The 21898-nt window shown below is 53.6% G+C and overlaps 1 protein-coding gene across 5 annotated transcripts in view; it reads left to right on the top strand.

The window, feature by feature from the left end:
- The window catches only part of SIL1 (SIL1 nucleotide exchange factor), a 101633-nt gene extending 79917 nt beyond the window's left edge, over positions 1-21716 (top strand). For 2 of the 5 annotated variants that reach the window (XM_035889220.1, XM_035889224.1), the window contains exons 9-12: positions 14041-14137; positions 16275-16439; positions 18712-19058; positions 20937-21716. In XM_035889220.1, the coding sequence (XP_035745113.1) occupies positions 14041-14137; positions 16275-16439; positions 18712-19058; positions 20937-21078 (751 nt within the window). In that variant the 3' untranslated portion in view covers positions 21079-21716. Of the gene's footprint in view, positions 1-14040; positions 14138-16274; positions 16440-18711; positions 19181-20224; positions 20589-20936 lie in introns of those variants that run through there. The other 3 variants (XR_004841293.1, XM_035889230.1, XM_009633805.2) reach the window with 3 other exon arrangements.
- Positions 21717-21898: the final 182 nt, after the last annotated feature.

Below are 21898 nucleotides of genomic sequence, written 5' to 3'. Positions count from 1 at the left end.
GAGGACCGGGAACTTGCCCAGATTCATCCCATGGCAAGCATGCTAGAAGATTCGTGCTGCTTTTGGGGAATTCACAGAGAATGCACACAAAAGAGAGAGAATTTGAACTAAACATAATGGTTCTGCAAGATGGACTTAAACAAAGCCTGTCCAAGTCCTATTTCCCAACATGGTAATTGGTTTGTCTCCAGCTCTTACTGTGCAGTGAGCCCTCCTGGGGGAGAAGAATAGATGACATCCCTTGCTGAATTTCAAATTGATCAACTGAGATCAAACTGCAAATTTTTTCTTGCTTTTGCCCAGTGGGCAGAAGAAGAGTAGGAAGGTGGTAAGTCAGTGATTCTCCGTGGGGTGGTGGTTTCCAGCCAGCTTCTCGGACGGGTCACGTCACCCACGATACCTGTTGACCTGGACTCTGCATTGCCCAGCCTGGGGAACGTCTCACCTTGCTGTGCTGGTACCGCTTGATGCCATCAGCTGTGGGGTAAGGTGAAGAGCCACCCCATACGGTGAGGGAGGACGAAGAGCTGTGCTGATCCTCCTTGGACTGGTGGCAAGCTGGTGTCCTTGCTGCTGGGGGGAGCAGAAAGGGAAGGATGTGAGTAAGGACAGAGGAAGGCAGTACGTTTGTGGACACTGATCTCATCGTCACAAATCAGTAGTGGATGTTGTCTGCGGGAGGTAATAGCAGCTCCGCTTGGGAAGGAGGCCAGCGTTTCACACTCCAGGGGATGGCCAAGGGAGGATGATGCACTCGTGTCGTTAGTCATTAGCACAGAGCAGGCGGCTTCTCATCTCGTGGGGTTTGTGTACTCAGCTGGAGGCCGTGGCGACCTCCTTTGTGTAAACGGCCCAAGATCAGCCTGGCTGCTGTGTGCTGAGCTGATGGATGTTGGCAAGGAGATGCTCTACACCTGCTCAGCGCGGGATGCTCCCACGTGGGCTCACGAATGTCCGTCTGGGCAGGAAGCATCAGTCTGGGACCATAGGTTTCTGAAGCCATTTCCTTAAGCATCTACAGCTTCAGAAGGCAGACACAGCACCCTGTCACCTCCAGGGCAGGCCGACCACCCAGCAGCGTGCACCGAGGCCTCAGCAGACCCACTGGGCAATGGCTTCCCTCTCTCCTCGGTACAAGGCAGATGGGAGCGCAGACCCAGGTTTGTTTACTAGGCTGCCATCGACTGGGGTTCTACATCCCGGCAATTACTGGCAAGTCTTCTCTCCTCCTGCGCCTTCGCAGCACATGTGTGAACTCCTGGTTGTGTCACCTTCCCGTCCTTTCTTAACGAAGTCTAGCAGTGGGAAGTGATCATCACAACTAACATTTGCGTAGCGTATGTCTTTCCACAGTTCCAGAGCGTTGAATAAATTGAACCCCGCTTCCTCCTTCACCCTTCACATTCAAGCTGTTTCTGAAGCCGGGCATCTCGTCTTCCGCAACTGCTCTCAGCTCTCAGAGCTTTCTTCTGCCCTGGTGATTAAGCCCTTACCTCCTGCCTTGCAAAACCTACCTCTGATGCCCATATCGCTGCTCTCTATTGCAGAGACAGCATTCATCTCCAGATCTTTCTGGCTTTTCCTAACCATTTCATTGCCAGGCTAAGTCTGGCTGGCTGGCTTCCTCCTCCACCGTAGCAGATGAGGGCTTTTTCTCTTTGCCTTTAGGATCATTAAAACTTAATTGGCATGTCGACTTTCTTTCTCAAGGTATCCGTTCTCTCCATCCATCAGTGATGTAGGACACGCAGCTCAAATTCCCTTCTTCTTGCATAATGATCTTACTCCACCGCATCTTTTATGCAAAATGTTCCCTTCTGAACATGCTTCCTGTCCTTGCTCCAGCCCTTTCTGAGCATCCAGTTTAGCTGTGATACCTGCTGTGGCTTTGTTCCTTGAATTCATTGCATTATACCATATTTTATTAGATAGCTTGGTCATTTTAACTCCTTGACAGCTTGATCAGGCATTTGTAGGTGTTTCCTTCACCCTCTCTCAGAAGGTGGGATCCACATCACCTAGCTTCAGTCCTCCTTCACGAGCGTCCACCTGAGCTGGCTATCTGGGCTCCATCTCCAGCCAGGTGAGAGAGACAAAAAGACCTCCAAAGAGACAAAGAGAGCCTCCAAAAGACAAATCATCCCGTTGTAAGGCAGGAGTCAAGGACAGCCCCATCTCCCACGGGGCAAATCATCGTTTCTGCTCACTGCTGGTGACTGTGAGTTCTTCGGACATTTTTCAGAATAGATGCAGCCCCCTTTAGAGCAAATCTAAAGCCTTGGGCTGTGGACTTGCCTTTCTGGATTAGCCTGGGCAAGTCCCATGGAAATACAGAAACAGTGGTTGGGTCTCCAGGGATGTGCAGACCACAGGCTGGAACACGTCACGAGGGAACCCAGGCAGCTCCTCTGAGCTAGATGTCTTAATTTTAGGTGTCTAATGTTAAGTGAGATGAATCTGACACTTAGAAAGGTTTGGGGAAATGTTTCCATCTTATTTTGTATTTAGAAAATATGAAGGTATAGAGTGAATGTTTAAAAAACAACAGCAGTAATAACAGTAATTATAGGTGGGTGCAATTTTCCTTTCTCTTTTAACTGAAGCTGCTAGAAAAATTACTGCTGTGCTGATATTTGGCAGGGACACCTATGTGGGTACCCACTTGCTTCTGAAAAATGCTGTTGGATTTTTAATGACCATCAGCAACACAACCTTGATTTTTTTTATTTTTTTTTTTTAAATGTCATCCTAAATGTAGCATTTCCAGCCTCCTCTGCCGTGGCATGTGGGTGTTTGAGTAGGGATGAATCAGAAAGCAGAAAGAATTGCTGATGCTTTCTGTGACTCCCAAGTTTTCCTCGAGGGCTTCCCACCCAGGAACTGGCTTGAATTGTCTGGGGGTTGCGTTGCAGTGTTGCAGTCCCTGGTCCCGGGGCAGCGCTCCCGCTGTCGCCCTCCCCTCTATTAATGCGTGATTGAGTTGCCTGATGCAGAATGAGTTCGTGAGATTTCTCCAGGAGCTGGCGTTCCACGGGTCACGCTTTCTGTTTATGAAAACCCGATAAATAAAAAAAGGTTTCCCGGCTTTTGCAGATGCAGCTTTTCCATTCTCTCTCCGGCTGGAAGCGTTGCCAAGGCTTTGCTTTTGGAGCTGAAATCTGTGCTTGGCATTTGCAAGATGGTGATTTGCTTTTGTAAATGGAGCAAAGTCTCATTTTTGAATCATGACTCAGTGAAACAAATCTTCTTTTCTAGTCTAAAATGATTCTAATAGCACTGTTAAACCCGGTGGGACTAGGAACAGCCAGAGTTTAAAGCATGACATTGCAGTGGGGGTGATTTTCCCGGTGATCCAGCATCTTCCCTTCCCTGCAGAGGAGTGGGGTGGCTCGGAAGGCTTGGAAATGATGAGCGGATCAGTTGTTTTAAGACCAATACCTTCCGTCGTGGTGCCCGGGGGTGCTCCGGGGCACATCCGTAAGCAAAGCGGGTGGGAGATGGTGGAAAGATTTGCTTGCTGTAATGCACCGCCTTCCTCGGTTACGGGAGGAACGCAGGGAGTTGCGAAACAGATGGCAGGGTTAAAATAGGACGGAGCATCGCGGAGATGCTGCTGGAAGGGAGAGAAGTGAAGTGCCTGTTCTCACACTTCGCTTTGTGTCTCGTGGAAGAGCTGGAGAGTGCCTGCGCTCCGCTGGCATTCCCAACAGGGACACGCCAGGCAAAGGCTTGGGTTTTTGGTGGTTTGGTTTTTTTTTTTTATATTATTAGCACTTGTCTTAAAGAAAAATCAGCTCAAATGAGCAAGCAACAAATAAAGCGAATAACAATCGAAGGGCTTAGCCTCAGGTCACCTTTTAACGTCTCTCAAGATTTTTAGTGGGATGCGTTAGGTAGGCACTCGCTGCCGCTGGAGAATGCAGCTGAAGTGTCAGGAGCCTGGCGGTTAGCACAAAGGCTTTCAGACAGCTTTTTGCAGTGTTTTTGTGTTACCTAAGGTGCGTGAATAGGTTTTGTTGGAATATTTGAGTAACTTTGCACGCCTTGAATTCTGCTCAGTGTGGCAGGGCAGATCTTGCAGGGCCGATCTTGCCCCGCTGTGAGTTGCTCTTGCAGAAGGGTCTCGTCCAGGGGTCCTGCAGCAGCAGCAAAGAGCTAGGTAGGACCTCAGGTGCTCCTGTGTTTGCCACCATCCAGTTCAGTTTTGGAGCCAGGAGGCTGGAGGCGTGCAGAGAAATGGAGTGTGAAGAAGGGGAGGAGCGGGGAGGAAGGAGCCTAGCACTCCTGCTTGCACCCTGGTGCGGCTGCCGGTGCTCCTGGGAGCACTTCAGTTTCCCCGCCTATAAATCAGGGGGTGCTTTTGAAGTCTCTGTGATGAAAAACACCGGATGAGCTCAAGGACGTGGTATTAATCCTGCAATATTGTTCTCGTTCCTTGCTGTGTTGTGGTTTTTGAAAAGAAATCAACACCATTTTTGTGGGCTATGGCTAAAATGGCATGGAAATAAATGAGTTCTGCTTGCACTCGTAGAGGATCGCTCGCTTTTTATTAATGCAGCCGCTGATGAAACAGACCCCGTCCTTAGGCACCGATACGCATTTGACCTACGGTAAAATAACAGGCTTTCAGAAATGCATGGGGAGTGTTTTGTAAGCATGGCACATATAGCCTTAAGGTTGATTTACGCCTCAAAATGAAGCATTAGTTTGGGTGATTGAGCACTGGGGGGAGTTCCTGTGATGTCCTCCTCCATGCACCAGGGAGCACTTGCTCGTACTACCTGGAAGGATCAGTCATTCAACACGTTGTGCTGGGAGAGAGCTCACGCGGTTCCCTTGATCGTTGTGGATGGGGCGTGAGTCACCCAGTCTGGCCCTTAAATCACAGCGGGTTGACAGCCCCTCCAGAACGGACTGCACGGGCCCATCCTTCACCATCCGGAGAACAGAGAAGATGGGCTAGGCTTGACGGGGCTGTTTCATGCCCTTTCCTCTGCAGGCTCCTCTGGCTCCGTGCTGACAGGGTGCTGGCGATAGCCCCGAGAATCCAAAAACCTTCGCTTTTTAATCATGAAATGGTTTGTGGGTCTTTGATTAAACCCGTGGAAGTTGAGCTGATATCTGAGGCTCTTGAGAGCTGCAGCCCTCCACCTGCCCTGGCGTCGGCAGGAGCTTCAGGTGCACGACCTCCTCCAAAGCAGACCAGCAAGCCACCCGGTTGTCAGCAAAGATGTCCAGGTAGCTAGGGGGTATGTACTGGCACCAAAATAAAGCGCAGAGCTGGCGAAGCCGAGGGTCAGGAGAAGAGAGGAGCTCTGGGGAGTCCTCAGGAGCCTCACACGTGCTGGGGCGGTGAGATTCCTGCCTGGGCTTGCTTTGTTGCTGTGTGCAATCTCCAGTTCTCCGTTTTCATAATACCTTTTTTTCTACAGATATAAATACAGCCTGTCGGTTTGCTGTTTGTGTGCGTTCAGCAGAACAATCTGGTGCAGCTGATTTTGTTAGGCCACCTAAGATTTTATTGTCCAGAGCTGGTGTTCACTCTTTGACTCTGCTCCACGGAGAGGTGAGGAGGAGGAGGAGGCATTTTGCTGCAGTTTGACTCGGTCCCTCTCTTCACATCGCTCCTCTCCAGAGCAGTCATGCTTTGGGCAAATCCTCATTTTGGTTGTCCTAAACGAGCACCCTGGCTCTGCCACCCATTCCTCTGTGGCTGTGGGGCTTTCTGCACCCCTACAAGGTGTCTCGCTGCGACAGATTTGCTATTCTGTATTTTTATTTAATTACTTACTTTTACAGCTCTTCATATAAATCTAATTATCCATCTGTTATGCTACATGACAGCACTGCAGCTCATCCAATTGGGGTTTTTTTCTGTTCCAAAATATTAGCCGCTTTAGCCTTGCCCTCTCTGGCTTAGGTGAGCTGGGTCCCGTCCCCGCTGGGCTCCCGATGGCTCTTGACCCTGGCTGCACGGTGAGTAGCTCTGCTCTGCACTTCCAACTCGAAATAGTTGTGACTGCGAAGGGCCAGAAACTCACGCCTGGTAATTCCCAGTTACACTGCATCCCTGAGAGCAGAGTTTCCCCCAGATAAACCCCATGTTGCCGTGTCCCCAGGGAGCTCAGGGCTCCCCCGCAACGGGACGTTACAGCCCTCCTGCTTTCAGCAGGGACGTTGCAGGGCTCATAAGAAGCTCAACTATCTCTGGCTGGTGCCTGGGATGCAGATACAAGGTCGAGAGCAAGCCAAGGTTCCCCCAGCTTTTCCCAGGCCGTCTTCCGCGCTATTTCTGCCTCTCTGGGGTGACTCATGCTCCCGGGTTTGAGTATCGCATTAGCCCGTCAAAATCACAGAATCCCATACTCAGCTCCAACTTATTCTCTGCAGTTCTATTCTCCTCTTAGCAATAAATACTCAATAACCTAATTGCTCATTAAAACCCATACTTGCACCTAGGTAATCCATTATGTCACATTGAGACGTGTTGCTCTCGCAGGGATGCTGCTGCTCCCCTGCTACTGTGATAGTGCCTGGCTTGGTAGAAAGTGAGAAGGCAGCATTGCATTGAAGTGGAGATTTTCATCTTCTCAGGGTTTTTTTTTAATGTCTCTCCTATATTCTGTGCTTTTGAACATCTAACATCTCTTTTATGCTTCACATCTTTCGTACAAAATTGTTGTATTGTGTTGCCTATTGAAACCTAGTTTTCCTTTTGTCAGGTTTTCCCCCCTCACCCCCACTTTCTTCTTCGCTGTATTTTGATCGGCACAACTACTTAGGGCTCCATTTTTCTGGGTGGTTTTTAATCTCCTTAAGTCGTAGCTCTGAAGGCCTTTGTCTGTGATAAACTCAGGTTTGAGCTGATGCTCAGAGAAGAGGCTTTCTAGGCACGCGGACCTCGGTGGGGGCTTTAGGGGTGGCAGTGCTTCATCCCTCCTCCTTCTAACTCCAAATAGGTGCAGGCAGCCTTTTGGGGATTGAGGTTATTTTATTATTACCCTGTACATCTCATACTGTGCCTGCAAAGGTCCTTTTCGATAGCAGGGGGACTCTGCAATCGTGCCTCTGTTAAATATGTATTTTTATAAGAGATTCACCAACCCCGTGCTGGGTTTCATTTGCTGGCACCCCGCCACAGAGCCAGGGTGCTTGTTGCAGGGGACGGGGGGCTGCAGCATTGTTGGCGTTGAGTTGTCCTGGTTATTGTCCCCTTCAGAACAAAGTTCGGAGGGAGCTGTAGCCCACCGGTGTGCAGCTGGGATGTCGTGGATTCGGAGCCGGCCGGGCTTGCTGCAGCTGCTCCGTAGTCATTTCCAACAGGGATAGCTCACGCTGTAGCCAGTGCTTTGAATGCGACAGGAAAGCGTGTTCTCTGCATGTGTCACTTCTCACTCGGACTATTTTAATGCCTTTTTTTTCTTTTTCTTAAACCTGCAATCTAAAATCCAATCGTGCAAGTATTAACAAGCTGCTGATCATCCTGCCTCTTTTTTCTGCCCTTATTCAGAGTCTCAGATTTACAGCTATAGTTCGGGCTGGAATTACTGAATTCCAGGCAAACCTTTAAGCATTGACGTCGTACTGATCAGTTTTGTCTCTATTATTTGTCAGGTAACTTTAACGTGGATATACTTACAAGAGCTGTGAGTAATCCTCCAAATACAGAGGCCTCAGGAAAAGTTGTTGGCCTTTTCACGTGTGACCCTGCTTGTATTGCTTTTGGCTTGCAGGACTCACAAAAATGACCTTTTCCCTTGCCTTTCAAATTCTTACCCAGGTGCGAAGGTTTGAGAGGCACAAGAAGCCGGGCAAGGCTTGCAGCTGTAATGCCATCGTAGGCACATTTCGGGCTCGAGCCACTTCACTCTCCTGCGAGCAAAGCATTGGTGCCCTTTCATATTCTTCGTTAACGGATTCTGGAGTGAAAGCTGGGGAGGGGGAGGGCAAGGTAAGCCATGCTGCCTTGCTGCCTTTTTCTGATCCTCAGGTTATAGCGCAAGCTAAATAGACTGTACTAAATTTTTTAGGCTGTTTCACAGACTTACAGACTTTGATCCCTGGCTTTGATTTCCCACGCGGCATCGCAGACCGCTGGTTCTGACGAGAGAAGAGACCCATTAAGTCCTGTCTAGCCCGATGATTATCATGCCTTTTCACCATCATGCTGGGCTTTCATCAAAGCACGAACTCTCCAGACTTACCTCCCTGCGCCCTGGGGAGGATGCTGGCGTAGCTGGGGGGGGCCCGGGGGGGGGGGCTGGGGCCCCCCGCCGCAGCGGGACGCGCTCCAGCCAGGGCAGGAGGAGTGCTGTGCTCGGCACCCTGCTCCTGCCGGGCGGGAGCATCCCCTCCGCTGCACTCCCCCATTCGCACCTCTTTTGGTCCTTTGCCAGGGTGCTCAGAATAAGGAGGTGACCCTTTTTTTTTTTTTCCTCAGGTCTCACGCGGTTTGTACAACAAGCAGGCCAAGAAATAAATATTCCATGTGTGTCCTTGACGGAGCAGTGGAGGCGAGGGCATTCGCCTGCCCGCCCTCCTTTGTGCTTCCGAGTCCCCAGGTCCCTCTGCACCGCTTGGCTTTCCTTTTTTTTTTTTTTTAATTTAAATCTAATTTTGCTGCCGTATTGCAAGTTCCTGTCTAACTCAAGAGCCGCCATTGCCTCAGGGCTGTGTTGCTGCTTTTCAGTCTTCCCACGCCCCTCGCATGTGCGGTCTGGAAAAACTTTGGAAAGTCTCTTCTAAATTTGCACACGTGTACTTGGGGTCACCCTAGGAGGAATAGGGTAAGGGTATCTCGTAACAGATAGTCCTCTGAAAAAAACCCTTCTTCAGCAAAATGGGAGCTGCTTCCATGTAATGAGTTTGCCAGCGAAAATGCCAAAGGAGAAGCCAGTGCTGGATTTGCTAGAGCAACAGCCGCAGCCCCCCCACGGATGCCGCTCCTTAGCGTGCCCAGAGCAATGTCCAGGGAGGAACGGCAGCCGCCCCACGAGCAGGTCCCTAACAGCCCAACGGCAGGGTGTGGGGGATTACAAGCTACAGCACGTGGGGAGGCTCTTTGGAGGGCTCTGATCCCAGCTTGTGACACCATGTCTTCTCCAGGAAGCCTCCATCGTGCTGGTGGGTCCCCTGGCCATCCCCATCCTAAGGTCTTGCTGCTTCCACAAAGAGCTTGAATGGAAGAAAAAAGGAAGAAGGGAGCAAACATCCCGACCCGGCAGCTGGTGGAAGATGCCAGGTCCCACCTCTGCCTTCACCACCCACCCAAGGCAGGACCTGCCATGGTCACTGGGCCACTGCGGCAACTTCATTTCAGTTTTACTGCGATAGCGCTGATCACAGCGCATCAGCCCTTGTTTTTATTACTTTTGCTCCCGTCTCCGTGTGCTGTCAAGGCTTGCGGTTTTCTGGCAAACAAGCCTGGACTGTAATAATTTCTGGCCCCTCGTGGGAAGTTGTAACGACAACGCAGTGAAATATAAACTGGCAGAAAATGGAGTATTTCCTTCTGCCGTTGCGAGCTGCAGCAGGCAGGCTCAAATGGAGTTTTTCTGTTGGCTTTCCCTCCGCTGCTTTTGTTTTTTCCCCTCTCCGCCGAAGGGCATGGTCACCCTCCTCCAGCCACCGAGAGGGAAACGGGCTGGGCTGATGAAATGGCACATTAAATTCGTGGTCGGCAAAATCGCAACTCCAGGAGCTTCGGAAGGAGGCAGCACTGGGAAACATAAACGTTGTTTGTCTCTTGGTCAAAAGGGTGCGTTTCTAAGAGCTGCGGTGTGCTCGTGACAGTGTGGGTGGCAGCCCCGTTGCTGCTGGGTGAGCCCATCTGCGGAGGTCCCTGGGAGAGGTGGGGAGAAGCAGGGAGGTCTGCAGGCAGCAGGGACATCTTGAGTTGGGTGGAGGATCAGCCTGGGTTGGGATGTGAAAGCACAGAGAGTAGGCGGTAGAGAACACCCTGGGGAAGAGGGTATTGTCCCCAGGGTCTGTATCAAGAGGGCTTGGTGGCCCACATCCAGAGCTGTTCAGAGGTCATCTCATGATCTGGGATGGATGACCCATGTCTCAAGAAGCTCAGGATCTTCTGTCCAAGGACAAAGCCCACCTTGCAAGGGACAGAGCTTTCTCAGGAGCTGCTCAGAGGTGACAGCGTGGGCACCCGTGGGCAGTAGGGATTCCTGCCCATCTCCCCAACCTCTTCACCCCTGCTCAATGCATCTTGGCTGGCAGCGCACCCGTTAAACCCAGCCTGCTCCAGCACCTGGGCAGTTTCTTGCATGGATCAGTCACGCTGAGCCTGTACCCAGCCTTGTTTTCTACTCATCAGGAACAGAATTAGAGAGAGATGGATGTGATGGATGTGGGCCACATGGCTGGGAGGCACAAGAACCTCAGACGTGTGGTGAGGGCCACGTTGGGGGTGGGTCCTCCCAGGGCGAACTGGGGCTGCGTTTAGAGCATGCAGGGGCTCCCTTGGGAAGTTGATGGAACCTGAGCGGGGCGCTTTGTGTCAAATCCCCATAGCCTTGTGGCTGTTCCTCACCCAGGTTTGAGGCTGGTTAATCTCATCCGTTGAGCACTCCCAGATCTCTGCCATCACTGTAGCACGGGGGGGTGTTGTCGTAGGCGTTATTCAGTCTCTATCCCAGCCTCTGAGTTCATTTCAGTGGACTTCCTTGCTGGTGCCACCATCCCCTTATCCACTAGCAGATTAGCACAGGTTGAATTTCCCATGCGAGTGCTCCACAGACTGTCTCCTTGTATTTATTTTGCTCAGGCTGCTTTTCCCTGGCCTTGACAGTGTAATTTGTACAGATCTGTGCTCAGTTTTCCAAACTCTCAAACGAGCTTTTTTTTTTATTAGCGTGAAGCATGAGCTATTGATAGTAGAGACGTTAAACAACAGAAACACTGAGGGCGAGCAGCACGCCTACCATCCAGGAAGGCTCCCTAACCTCTAGAGGTGCTCCTTGGCAAAAACTCCATGGTTCAGAGATTTTAATTAGATCTAATTCTCCAGGTGACCAGCCAAGCATTTAAAGGCATACCAATTTTTCAGTTGTGTCCGTTGCTGTAAGTGCTTTTATGATTTATTTTAGATAGGTGTGACAAAAGAACTTGGATATCCCAAACTTAACGTTTTCCTTGAATGGCACTGAGCGCTCTCCAGCGCAGGGGAGTCTCCTTTTGGTGCAGTTATACTCAGAAAAGTGCCAGCCTCCAAACTTGTTCTGCACTTACTCTGGTCTCCCTTTCCTGGAGTAACTTGCATATGAAATTTGGTCAAGTTTTTGGATCAGAAGTTATATTTTCTGAGTGTCAGATTTGCCAGCTCCTCCTTGGGGTCTGGAAATGCAGCTGTGGTTTCTTTGCTTCTCATTTGCGCTGGTCATGGAGCTGCAACATTGAAAACGTGCTTGACAGCGTGGCTGATGATGTGCCAGGCAGAGCCGAACCTCCGCCCCGTGCCTTCCCCTAGAAAAGCTCAAAGCAGAAACAAGTGCAACCCAACCATACACAGAGAAAGGCAGAGACCAAAGCTGTCATCGCTGGAAAAACAGAGGTGGAAAAAACCCTCCTTTTCCCTCTCCTGCCTCGTTTGCAGCAGAGCCTGGCATGGCAGGAGGGCTGTCTGTGCATCTCCTGTAGCAGCTGGATGGACTTTGGGGATGCACAGGGCTCTGATCACAGCCCTGCGGGCTGTGCTCGTGTTGCCCAGCCTCTGCAGAAGGTTTCGTGCAGTTGTGGTGAGCGTGGCCGCGTTCAGCCGTCCCAGCTCAAGCACCGGCTGTGCCCAACTCGCTGCTGAGGGCACCTTCAGTGACTTTGGTACGTGTATTGCTTCTCACTGCTGCATTTCCTCGCTGCCTTCTGGGTGTCATGTCTCTGGACTCCCAAAGGAGTCTAATCACCAGCCTGGCTTATGAATCTTGGAATCATAGAATTGTTTAGGTTGGGAAAAGACCTTTAAGATCACCAAGCCCAACCGTTCCCCTAACCCTGCCATCCCACCCCCAAACCCTGGCCCTAAGCACCTCATCTGCCCAGTTTTTAAATCCCCCCAGGGGTGGGGACTCAACCCCTTCCCTGGGCAGCCCCTTCCAGTGCCTGACAGCCCTTTGGGGGAAGGAATTTTTCCTAATGTTTTTTCACAATCCATCTGGGCCAAAAGGAGACGCAGGATTCATTCACTTCTGTCAGACAGATGTTACTTACCTTTGGCTCTTTTGAGGTGAGGGTCACACTTAGCACGTTACCACCCACTGGGGTGTGTTAGACTGGTCTTCAGCCAATCCCTGGGTGCTCTGGGAGTTGGTTGTCCTCCATCCTGCCATTGTACTCTTCTTCCCATCTTTGCCCTGGGAGAAGTTGCTGAGGCTGGACACGGTGCCGTGATGCTGCAGGGCTGCAGCACTGTCCCTGGGCTGTCCCCAGGCTGGAGGGGCCATAGCCCCTCCGTTTGACTGCAGGTATGGCTGGAGAAGAGAGCAGTGGTTGTCATCTTGGGGGAAATTGTCTCGTGTCCAGGTGTTGCCCGGGGGCAGCTGAAGGTTTGGGGGCTGATGCTGTTTGCCTGCGTTGTCTCCTGACTCTCCAAAATCAGAGCCCAGGCTGGGCCATCAGAGATGCCATTGCTGCTCTGCAGGAAGAGGGGGTTGGCCACATGGGTGATTTCTCACCATGTTGAGGTAGAAAATAATATCCTGTTGCTGCCTCGAGGTCAACCTGGGAATTGCAGTCAGGAACCCACACACCAGATCTGCCACGCCTGAGCCCTGGATGACTTCTAATGGTGCGAGAAGCAAAGCCTGGATGGAGCAGGGAGGGTTGGAGAGATTGCCCGGTCGGTTGACATAAATGAGCTTAGTGCTTTGCTGTATTTCTGGGAGCGATAGGTTTAATTCAAAGCTGCTTCCTGCCCAAGCCCATTTATCTTCTGGTTTTAGTTTTTTATGACCCTGTCTGCCTCTGTCTCTCTTATTTCTTGGACAACGCTTGGCACTGGCTGCTCCAGCAGCTTTCTGGTAGCACTGAGAGCTGCGGGTGTTCTGCTGCAGCAGGGACGCGTGACCTTTGTCTGGGGGCAGTGCGATTGCTGCTTCAGAGTCGAGCAAAGGCTGAAGCGCTGGAGCTCTTCTTGGGAGCACGAGAGACCCAGGATCAGGATGTAGACAATGAGTACATTGTGCTCTGACTGGGAAAGCCCTGCCAAAGGGGGAGCTTGCAGCATCTGACCTCTCCGCGACCTTCAAAGATGTACTAGAAGTGGGTTTGCAAAGCGTCTGTGTGGCCAAGGTGCCCCTGCCTGGGCAGCCGGTACCCAGGGCAGCATGGAGGGTGGGCAAGGCTTGTCTTCATCTGCCTGCACCTGGGGTAGCTGTTCACATCCAGACCTGAAAATTTAGCTTGTTTTTTGCAGACAAAAGGATGGATTTAGCCATTTGTAGTCCTTGGAGAAAAGCGCTCGATGCGAGAGGTGTGTGGGTGGTGAGAGCAGGAGTAATTTGTGATTCAGAGGTGCTGGGGACAAGCAGGACCTTCCGCCAGGTGAGCTGGAGGGCTGGTGCTGCAGCACAGGAGCATTTAAATAAATCAGCACATTAACAGCAGATGAGGAGCATGAGAGAGGGAAAGCAAGAGACAAAATGAAAGGCCATTAAGGAATAGATGCGATGTGAAGCGAGAGGATTAATAGCTGAGAGGGAAATGCAGCAGGGCAGGGCTCCTTGCCAGGGGAAGATGGGTAGGACGTGGGCAGGAGGTGGGGTGCTGCGGATGGTCCAGCATGCCCTTCCCCAGCTCCACTGCCATCACTTTGGGTTGCATTGGTCATGTGCTGTGTTTGGGGTGGCCCTCAGGGCTCTGCACCTTCTCCATAACTGCGAGCCGTGGGGGGCTTGGGGGGTTTGCTCTGGGATCGGGCTGATGGACCCTCGTTCCTGTCCGCTGCGGGGTGCTGCCCCAGACAGACCCGGCGTCCGTTCCACCCTGCCATGCCCTGCTCTGTTGGTGACCTGCCTTTTGCTTCTCTCCCTGCAGCAACCCCAAAGTCCAGATAGAAGCAATCGAGGCGGGCGCGCTGCAGAAGCTCCTGGTTATTCTGGCTACGGAACAACCCTTGGCTGTCAAGAAGAAGGTGAGTAAGCGGGGATGTACTGCTGGGTAAAGCTGGTCTTGTGCCAAACTCGATGTAAGTGCTCCTTGGGATATTGCCGACATCATGAGAGCGTGGGACCCTGTGCTAGGTGGGCTTTGCTCCCCAGGGGTGCAGGAGAGTGGCCCTGGGTGCCAGATCACCCCAGCAGCGCTGGCTGGCCGGTGCCCCCTGGCCTCCCAGTGCTGCGGGGGCTCGAACATGGGAGCTGACATTTGGAAGGAGCTAATTGCTGGAGCCAGCCCCGTGCCCTGCCTTTGGCGGTGGCTTTGGAGCAAGCCGAGCAGTGCCGAGAGCCCCCAGCCAAATGTGCAGCGCTGTCCGTCGGGGTGGGGGCTTCCTTGCCGCCTCCTTCCCTTCCTCCTCACTGTACTCCCTGGAGCATGAGATCTCATTACCCTCGCTTTAGCGTGTGATGCCACCTCTGTTTACAGGCCGTAAAATTATCTGGCTGCTCCCGAAAACCCAGCCCCACCATTTAGCACGGTGACCTCCTGCGAGAGGGGGTTCCATGGGGCGAGGGAACCACCAGCTCTTATGCCAAGCAGTGGTGTGCTGCCAGTGTTTTAATAAACTCCCACAAACACGTTCCCCTTCAGTCCACAGTAAGAGTTCTCCAGCAAGAGGAGACACGGGAGAGGCTGGGGAACCCCTTTGCTTTTGGCCACGGGTATGAGAAGGTCCTGGCTGGAGAAGAGCACCACAGGGTGCTCCATGCTCAGAAACTCCTCCCAGGAGTGCCTGTGGCTCAATCCGGAGCTCCTTGGGGTGGGGAGGGATGGCTGGGCATGCAGAGGCCCCCACCAGCATCGCTTGAACCCCTGGGAGGTGGGTGCGGGATGCTTCTTTCCGGTGGGCCTGAATGCTTCCCGCTGGCAGCCCCTGGAGAAGAGCAAGTGGGGTGAGCTCAGTATTGTCCACATTCACATGCAGCCTTACGAGAGCTTCCAAGGATTGAACCCCCTTTTCCAGGAGGACAGAGGGTTTTTAATTTCCAGTTCCCATGCTGCGTACGGTCTCCTGAGTCTGTCCAGGCCAGGATCCCAAGGACAGGTTGGTGCCCCAGCCCCTTTCCGCATGGGGCAGCAGCCCATGGCTCCTGCTCCGGTGGGTTTTCCTCCCCGGTGCTCGCAGCAGTAAGGCCAAAAGTGCATTTCTTCCCTCCCCCCTCCTTTGGCCTATGGTTAAAAAAGGGGACAGAAACATCCTCCAGTTCACCAGCAGCAACTTGGAAGATGGAAAATAGAAACAAATGGGACTGGGAAAGACATGGCTGTCAGCTTGGATCTGTCCGTGGAGAGCGGGGATGCATGGTCCACCTCGGTGTGCAGGGGAGCGGGCTCTGCTCGCTGGCAGGTGCCCTGATGAGGATCCCCGTCCCCGCTCGGGCAGCAGCCCTGCCCCGGGCGCCATCAGCCCATCCCCTCTGCAAACCAAGGCTGTCAAAACCAGGAGTGTAAGATTCAGCCGGTTGGCCCCTAATTACCTCCTCGGCAATTCTTCCCTCGGCGTTAACCCCTTGCCCAGGAGGCAAGTGCGGGCGTGCTGGTGTCTCTCGCTGGTGGTGCGTGATGCTGCACCATGACAGACCCTGTTTTGGGGCTGTGTCCTGGGAAACATCCTGATCTTGTCCTCCGGCCATGTGGGTGCGAGGGAGAGGACATTCCCCAGGCATCCAAATCATCCCAAGGGGATCAGGCTCTGCTGAGTGGTGCTGGACCCCCCTTTGCCTCGTCCTTAGCACGTAGCTGAGCTCTGTACCGAGGACTGGTGGGGGCAAACTGTGGGGAGAAGTGATGGCATTGGGTCTGTTCAGGTGCTGGCCACAGGTGCCTCTGGGTTATTGTTCTGGCAAGCAGGGTGGCAGTTTGGGTTGGAGTTTGGGTGGAAGTTACCCAAGTTTGGGCAGCCTCACAGTGCCGGGGAGGGTTGGGATCAGGAGAAAAGGGGACTCTTGGAGATGCCCCCTAGCAAGGAGAGGTTTGAATGCATCTGCTGGGGAGCTCCACACAAATGGGTTGGAGTGTGTTTCTCCTGTCCCCGTGGGATGCCATGAAGAGAGGCTGCACCAAATGCGGTGACCTTGGCCACCGTGCTGATGGACCTCTCTCCCCACCAGGCTCTCTTCGCGCTGTCCTCCATGCTGAGACACTTCCCCTATGCCCAGCAGCAGTTCCTCAAGCTGGGTGGCCTCCAGGTCCTCAGGAGCCTCTTCAGGCAGAAGGGGATGGAGACCCTCCACGTCCGTGTGGTGACGCTCCTCTACGACCTCATCATGGAGAAGGTGAGCAGCCAGGATGGAGGGGATGGGACCTGGCCAGGCACTCCCCACCTTCATCCCCTCACCAAGCCAAAGGGGCCATCGAGCATCCTCGCAGGACGAGGGTGAGGAGGGGCCGATCCAGCATTGGTGCTGGTCTTTGCTGTTGGGATGAGTTCCCTCTGGCCCACAGGCCACTGCTGCGGGGGATGAGTGCCTGGGAGAGCCCAGAGCGAGCTTAGATCCTTATTTTCCATTAAACCACCATCGCCATTTCCACTGAGGGTGTTTAAATAACAAAATGACCAGGACCTGAGTAGGGAAAATAGGCACCGGGGTGCAGTGAGCTTGGCCACGGCGTCCAGCCGCCGGCTGCCAGCCAAGTGCCCGGGAACCGGCCACCCCCGCTGTGCCCCTGCCTGCTGGAGAGACCCCTGCCTGCCTGCACATCCCTCGCTGGAGCCAAGCCCACGACGTTAAGTGTTTTATTTTCAAATACCTTGGATTGCTGCTGTAAATGTCATTTCCAGACCCGTCTTTCCTTGCCATTGCTTGTTGTTTAGTCTGTGCGTTTCTCTTACTCCAGAGAATGGAAATTAAATCCACTTCCACTCAGTTTATAGCCAATTTGCCCTGCAGATTATTGCTGCTGTAATACTTGGGTTTCAGGCACCGCAGAGCAGCGGCTGCGCTTTCAAACAGTTGTTTTCCAGGAGACTTTGTAAAGGTGCAAATTATTTTAGAGGGTCTGAAATCTTATCAGGTGCTGGCTTTAACGTGCTCAGCTATCCTGTCTGTCTGCTCGCATGGAAAGGGAGCGTACGTGGGCATTTTACCCGAACCATTCCCGTTCACTCCTGCTGCACGTTTTACGGCCGCCCCTCCAGCAGCCCCATCTGTTCCCGGCTCTGCTGTGGCTGGGGGCAGTCTGCGGGCCCGGCAGATTCTTGGGTTTATGTTAAAACAATGATTTTTCGCTGCCCTTTGGACAAGGAATGTCATGTATCAATCCCAGCCCCTTCACAGAGGAGATGGGAGAGCCCCTGGTGCCCGGTGGGGAGCAGGGCTGGGTCCGAGTTGGGGGTGGCAGATTTGGGGTGGGCTGGTTGACAGTCAAATAGGTTGTAAATTGTAAAGCACAGTCGGCAGCTCTCTGTGCTGAAGCACGAATTGCCGGGGATCTGAATGGCTTTTTCTGCCACCGCCTTTCCTTTTCACCCCAAATGTTGCGTGGCCAGTGGGGGTTTAGCAGGCAGCCCTCCCAGGGGACTGGGAGAGGGGAGGTCCACTTGGCGTTGGCCCTCCTTGTCCCCACCGTGTCCTGTAAATCAGTGGGATAAACCGGCATGACCAAGCTCCCTGGGACAGTCACCCTGGGGACGGCAGGAGTCCATTGCCAAGCTGATGAACGGGTCAGAGAAAATGTTCCGGCTGCCCTTGGGGACCCACGCGGCCCCTGGGGACAGGGTTGGTCTGATGGCAGCTCCTGGGCATGCTGGCTGCCCTCTCCCTTCCCCAGGGCTGGATTTCTGCTTGCCAGCCTCGCAGAAGCCCTCATCTGCCTTTAGCAGTCCGAGGTGAGCAGCCTACTCAGAACTAATTAGTGAAGCACAGACACAGTAATTATCACAGGGGGCCACCAGCCAAGCCAGGAGTGGCCACCAGAGTCAGGGAGTGGAGCCACTCCACCACCCAAGGTGTTGGGATGGTGGCAGGAGGTTTCCCTGCCTTCCCCCAGCCATGGCACTGCTTGGAGCAGGTCTCGCTCGCTGGGAAGGGAGCCAGCAGCCCTGCCCACCCTGGTCCCTGCCGGCGTCTTTCTGCTCTTGGCACCGTCCCTGCAGAATTTCAGTATTTGGGGTTTTCTGGAGGGGAAGGGCTGGCCATGGCTGGGGGAGGCAGAGATCTTCATCTCTTCCATAGGGCAGCACGAAGCCAAGCAACGATGTTTGTCAGGTGCCAAAGGAGCCTGTCCAACAGCCCAAGGCAGCAGACCCAGAGACTTTACAGGTCTTCTGCTGAGCTTCCTTCCCCTTGAGTCCCCTTTCAGGGCTGTGTGATCCTGAACCCTCCCAATCACCAAGAGTTTTCCAGGGTGGGCAACCAGCCCCTGTGGCCAACTTCATGCATGGGCAACCATGAACCAGGACATGTCGTTGTCTTGGTTTTCCCTTATAAGTCACCTTCCAAGGCAGGTGGTGTGGGATGTACGTCCCGCTCTCCCGCGATGCGTCACCTCCTAGGAGCGGTTGCTCTCTGATAGGGATATTAATCCGTGTTCCACCACTTCCCACAGATGCTGCTTGAGGACTCACAGCACGGAGATCAAATGGAAGAGAAAATCCAGCAGTACCGGCAAGTCAAGCTGGTCCCGGCAGTGGTGGAGCAGGACTGGTGCGTGGTTGTTTCTAACCTGCTGGCCATGCCAGAGCACGACACTCGAGAGAAGGTCCTCAAGACGGTGGGTGTGCTGATGGCCTTCTGCAAGGAGCGGTTCCAGGGGGACCAGGCCCTCAGCACCACCCTCAGCCTCCTTCGCAGTGAGTACGAGGAGCTGGCGGCAGAGGAGCAGAGGGAAGGTGACAAAGATGGCTATTTCAAGGAACTCCTTGGCTCTGTCAATACCATCATTCAGCAATTAAGGTGAGAACAGCTGTAGGTTCAGTTCAATTCCAGATAATTCAGGGCAACAGCGTGAGTTTTGATGGCACCAATGTAAACGCACTTTTGAATAAACTGATGGACTAAATGAGATGCCACCACCGGGTGAGCATGCCAGCAGCTTCGTTATTAAAACCTACGTATTTGGGGACATGTGTTCTTTTGCATGGGTACCGCTGGAAAAATAGCAGTATGTACCTTAGAGGGACGAGGCAGAGTCTCAGCTTACGTGGCCTGTCATCCTCCAGCCGTGGTACCTCGAGCCCACGGGTGAGCGCTCTCAGTCCGTCTGCAGGATTATTTGGGGTGGGAAGGGCTGAGGGATGTGGGACCGTCCTTGCTAGGCAGCTCTGCTGCGCAGAGGGGAGCGGTTGTTCCCGCAGCTCTCACCTGCCTTTGTTCTTGCCTGGCGATGGCCCGCGGTGTGTGTGATCTTTTATTTGCTTTGTGTAATGCAGCTCGGCACTGGGAAAGCACCGTTTGCCTTGGGAGCGTTTTGTGCTTGTACAGGAGGAGTGAGTGGCATTTCCTTGAAGCGCTGGTCGGGGGGGCTCTCCGGAGGGCTCCAGTCCGGCCTTCGCTCGAGCAGGACTACCCCTCGGTCACGCCAGTGTGGCCGTGACCGCCTCCGGGCAGCCCAGCTCCACCAGCCTCTCTGTGCAGGTCAAAGAAGATTACAAGAACCGTATTTATTCATTATTTTGTCTGTTTAATTTCAGTCCAAATCCCCTCCTTCTTCTGAACCCTTTTTTTGGGGAGGGTTTGTGGGGTTTTTTTTAATGACGAGAGATCAGTTCTCACGAGTCCCCTGTAACAGCTAAGCAGGGTGGGATGCTGCAGCGAGCCCCACGGCGCTGCCCTGTGCCTGGGGACAGGGATGTGGCCCCATGTCCATGGTAGCAGAGGTCAGCCCACCCGGGATGTGGGGGCTGCAAAAGCTGAGCAAGCAGCACGGCGGTTTGGGGCGCGCGCTTGTCTCGCTCCCCCTCGGCAGTGATGGCTCTCCTACAGCGGGACGCCGACACAGTTCTGAGAGCTGGCGGCAGCCGGGTGCTGGCCTCGGGCTGGGGCACCTTCCAGCAGTTTTCCTGCCCACCCCTCCTCAAGGGCGGCTTTTGGCAGGGGGGGCAGCAGCTTTTTCTCCATAGGCTTTGCCCAGTGGTGTGACGAGAGGCGAAGGCAGAGCGAGTGTCGGGGCATCCCAGGGCCGGGCTCCAAAGCTTTCAGGATCCCGCCGAGCACCCCTGCTCCCAGCGCGGCGCGGCGGCGATTATTTGTAATTCCTGTGTTCGCTTTCAGGAGTGCTTTCTGGCAATAACAGGTATTTCACTCACTGGCACTCCCACCACCGGCTCAACGGGACCCGGGGGCTGCAGCACCAATGTTAGCAACACAAGTGCTGAAAAATAAATCAAGGGGGGGGAAAAAAAAAAAGCCCGGCTGGTCCCCCACCATCCCCCGTCCCTGAGCCAGGGCCAGCGCAGCCTTGTGGGGCTTTGCCACCGCTGGTGAGGGGCCTTGGCAGGCAGGCGATCGATCAGGCTATTTCAAGGCCGTTAGCCCTTCATGATGCTAAAATATTTCTGGCTACCTTTTACAGCCTGTCACTTGTCACTGTTAAGTAGCGGGGCTAATTATAAATATTGATTTTCCTTTTGTCCTTCTCTTTTTGGGTTTCGATTCAGGCTGTTTTGCTGGGATTAAAAATGATTTTTTCTTTTCTTTTTTCCTTCCCCCCCCCACCCCGACATGCATTTCCCAGCCAGTCCTGCCAGGGTTTTGCTTTGTAAGCTATAAAAAAAATTAGCTATATCTGATGGCAATAGCAAGGGCGAGCTTGGGAAAGGGCTTTTCTTGCAGGAAGCCTGAACCCCTGGAGCGATGCCGTGGGGAAGCAGGGCCTCAGCCGGGGAGCGGAGCTGGCACACAGGGTACCAGAGCGTGGATTTCTTCAGCCCTGCCTGGCCTCGTTGCTCTTTCACGGCTGGCGTTAACCAGGTAGGGAAGGTTTTACACCTATGTAAGGGCTGAGCAGGGAGAAACCAGCGGTAGCAGCGACCCAGCCCTCCCTGTTCAACCCCCAAAGTCAAACCCCCTCTCCCTAGTCCTAAAAGTCTTAAAAGGGCAAAGGTCCTGAGCAGCACCTCGCTGGTGTGGGTGCTGGGTGACGGCTGCGCCGGCCCAAGCTCCTGGTGCCCTCAGGGTCAGGGCTTTGCTGCCCAGGGCCGCTGCCGGGTTGCTCCCAGCCAGCGAGGGCTGGCTCCAGGAGGGAAAACAGCCGGCAATTCCTTCTGGCATTTGCCGGCCCTATTCCTCCTTGCTCTGTAGCAGCAAAGCTCCCGAGGCTGCAGCTGAGTTGCCCTTATGCCCACTGGCAGCTTCCCTCGCTCTGGCAGTGATGCAGCCAGGGCCGCACATAATATTAAAAGGAAGCAAAAAAGAAATTAAAAAAAAAATATATATATATCCTGGCCTTGCTTGTCCGAAGCCATTTGGAAGCTTTGCTGAAGGCAGTGGGGGTGCAAAGGCTTTCTGAGGCCTGTGACACCTGATGCTCAGTGACCTTTGCAGCCAGCAGCTGTGTCCAAACCCTGCATCCTCCCTTCCCAAAGGGCTCCAGGCTCTGTGCCGGAGCCGGGTTGGGGGGGGAATGGGAGCCTGGGGCACCCCTGCAGCAGTGCTGGGCTTTGCTGGAGCAGCTCCTGCAGAGCATGGCAGCACCTTGACCCTGGGGCCAAGGCTTTTTGGGGAGCCAGTTCCACTTGGGGGGGGGAGGAGGGCAGGGGGTAAGAGTTTGCAGCCCCTGGAGTGCACTGCTAGTT

Source organism: Egretta garzetta, unplaced genomic scaffold, assembly GCF_000687185.1.
Source record: "Egretta garzetta isolate BGI_Z169 unplaced genomic scaffold, ASM68718v1 scaffold60, whole genome shotgun sequence".
Taxonomy (NCBI): domain Eukaryota; kingdom Metazoa; phylum Chordata; class Aves; order Pelecaniformes; family Ardeidae; genus Egretta; species Egretta garzetta.
The sequence above is the reverse complement of the archived record's forward strand: the minus strand, read 5'-3'. Positions and strand labels throughout refer to the sequence as shown.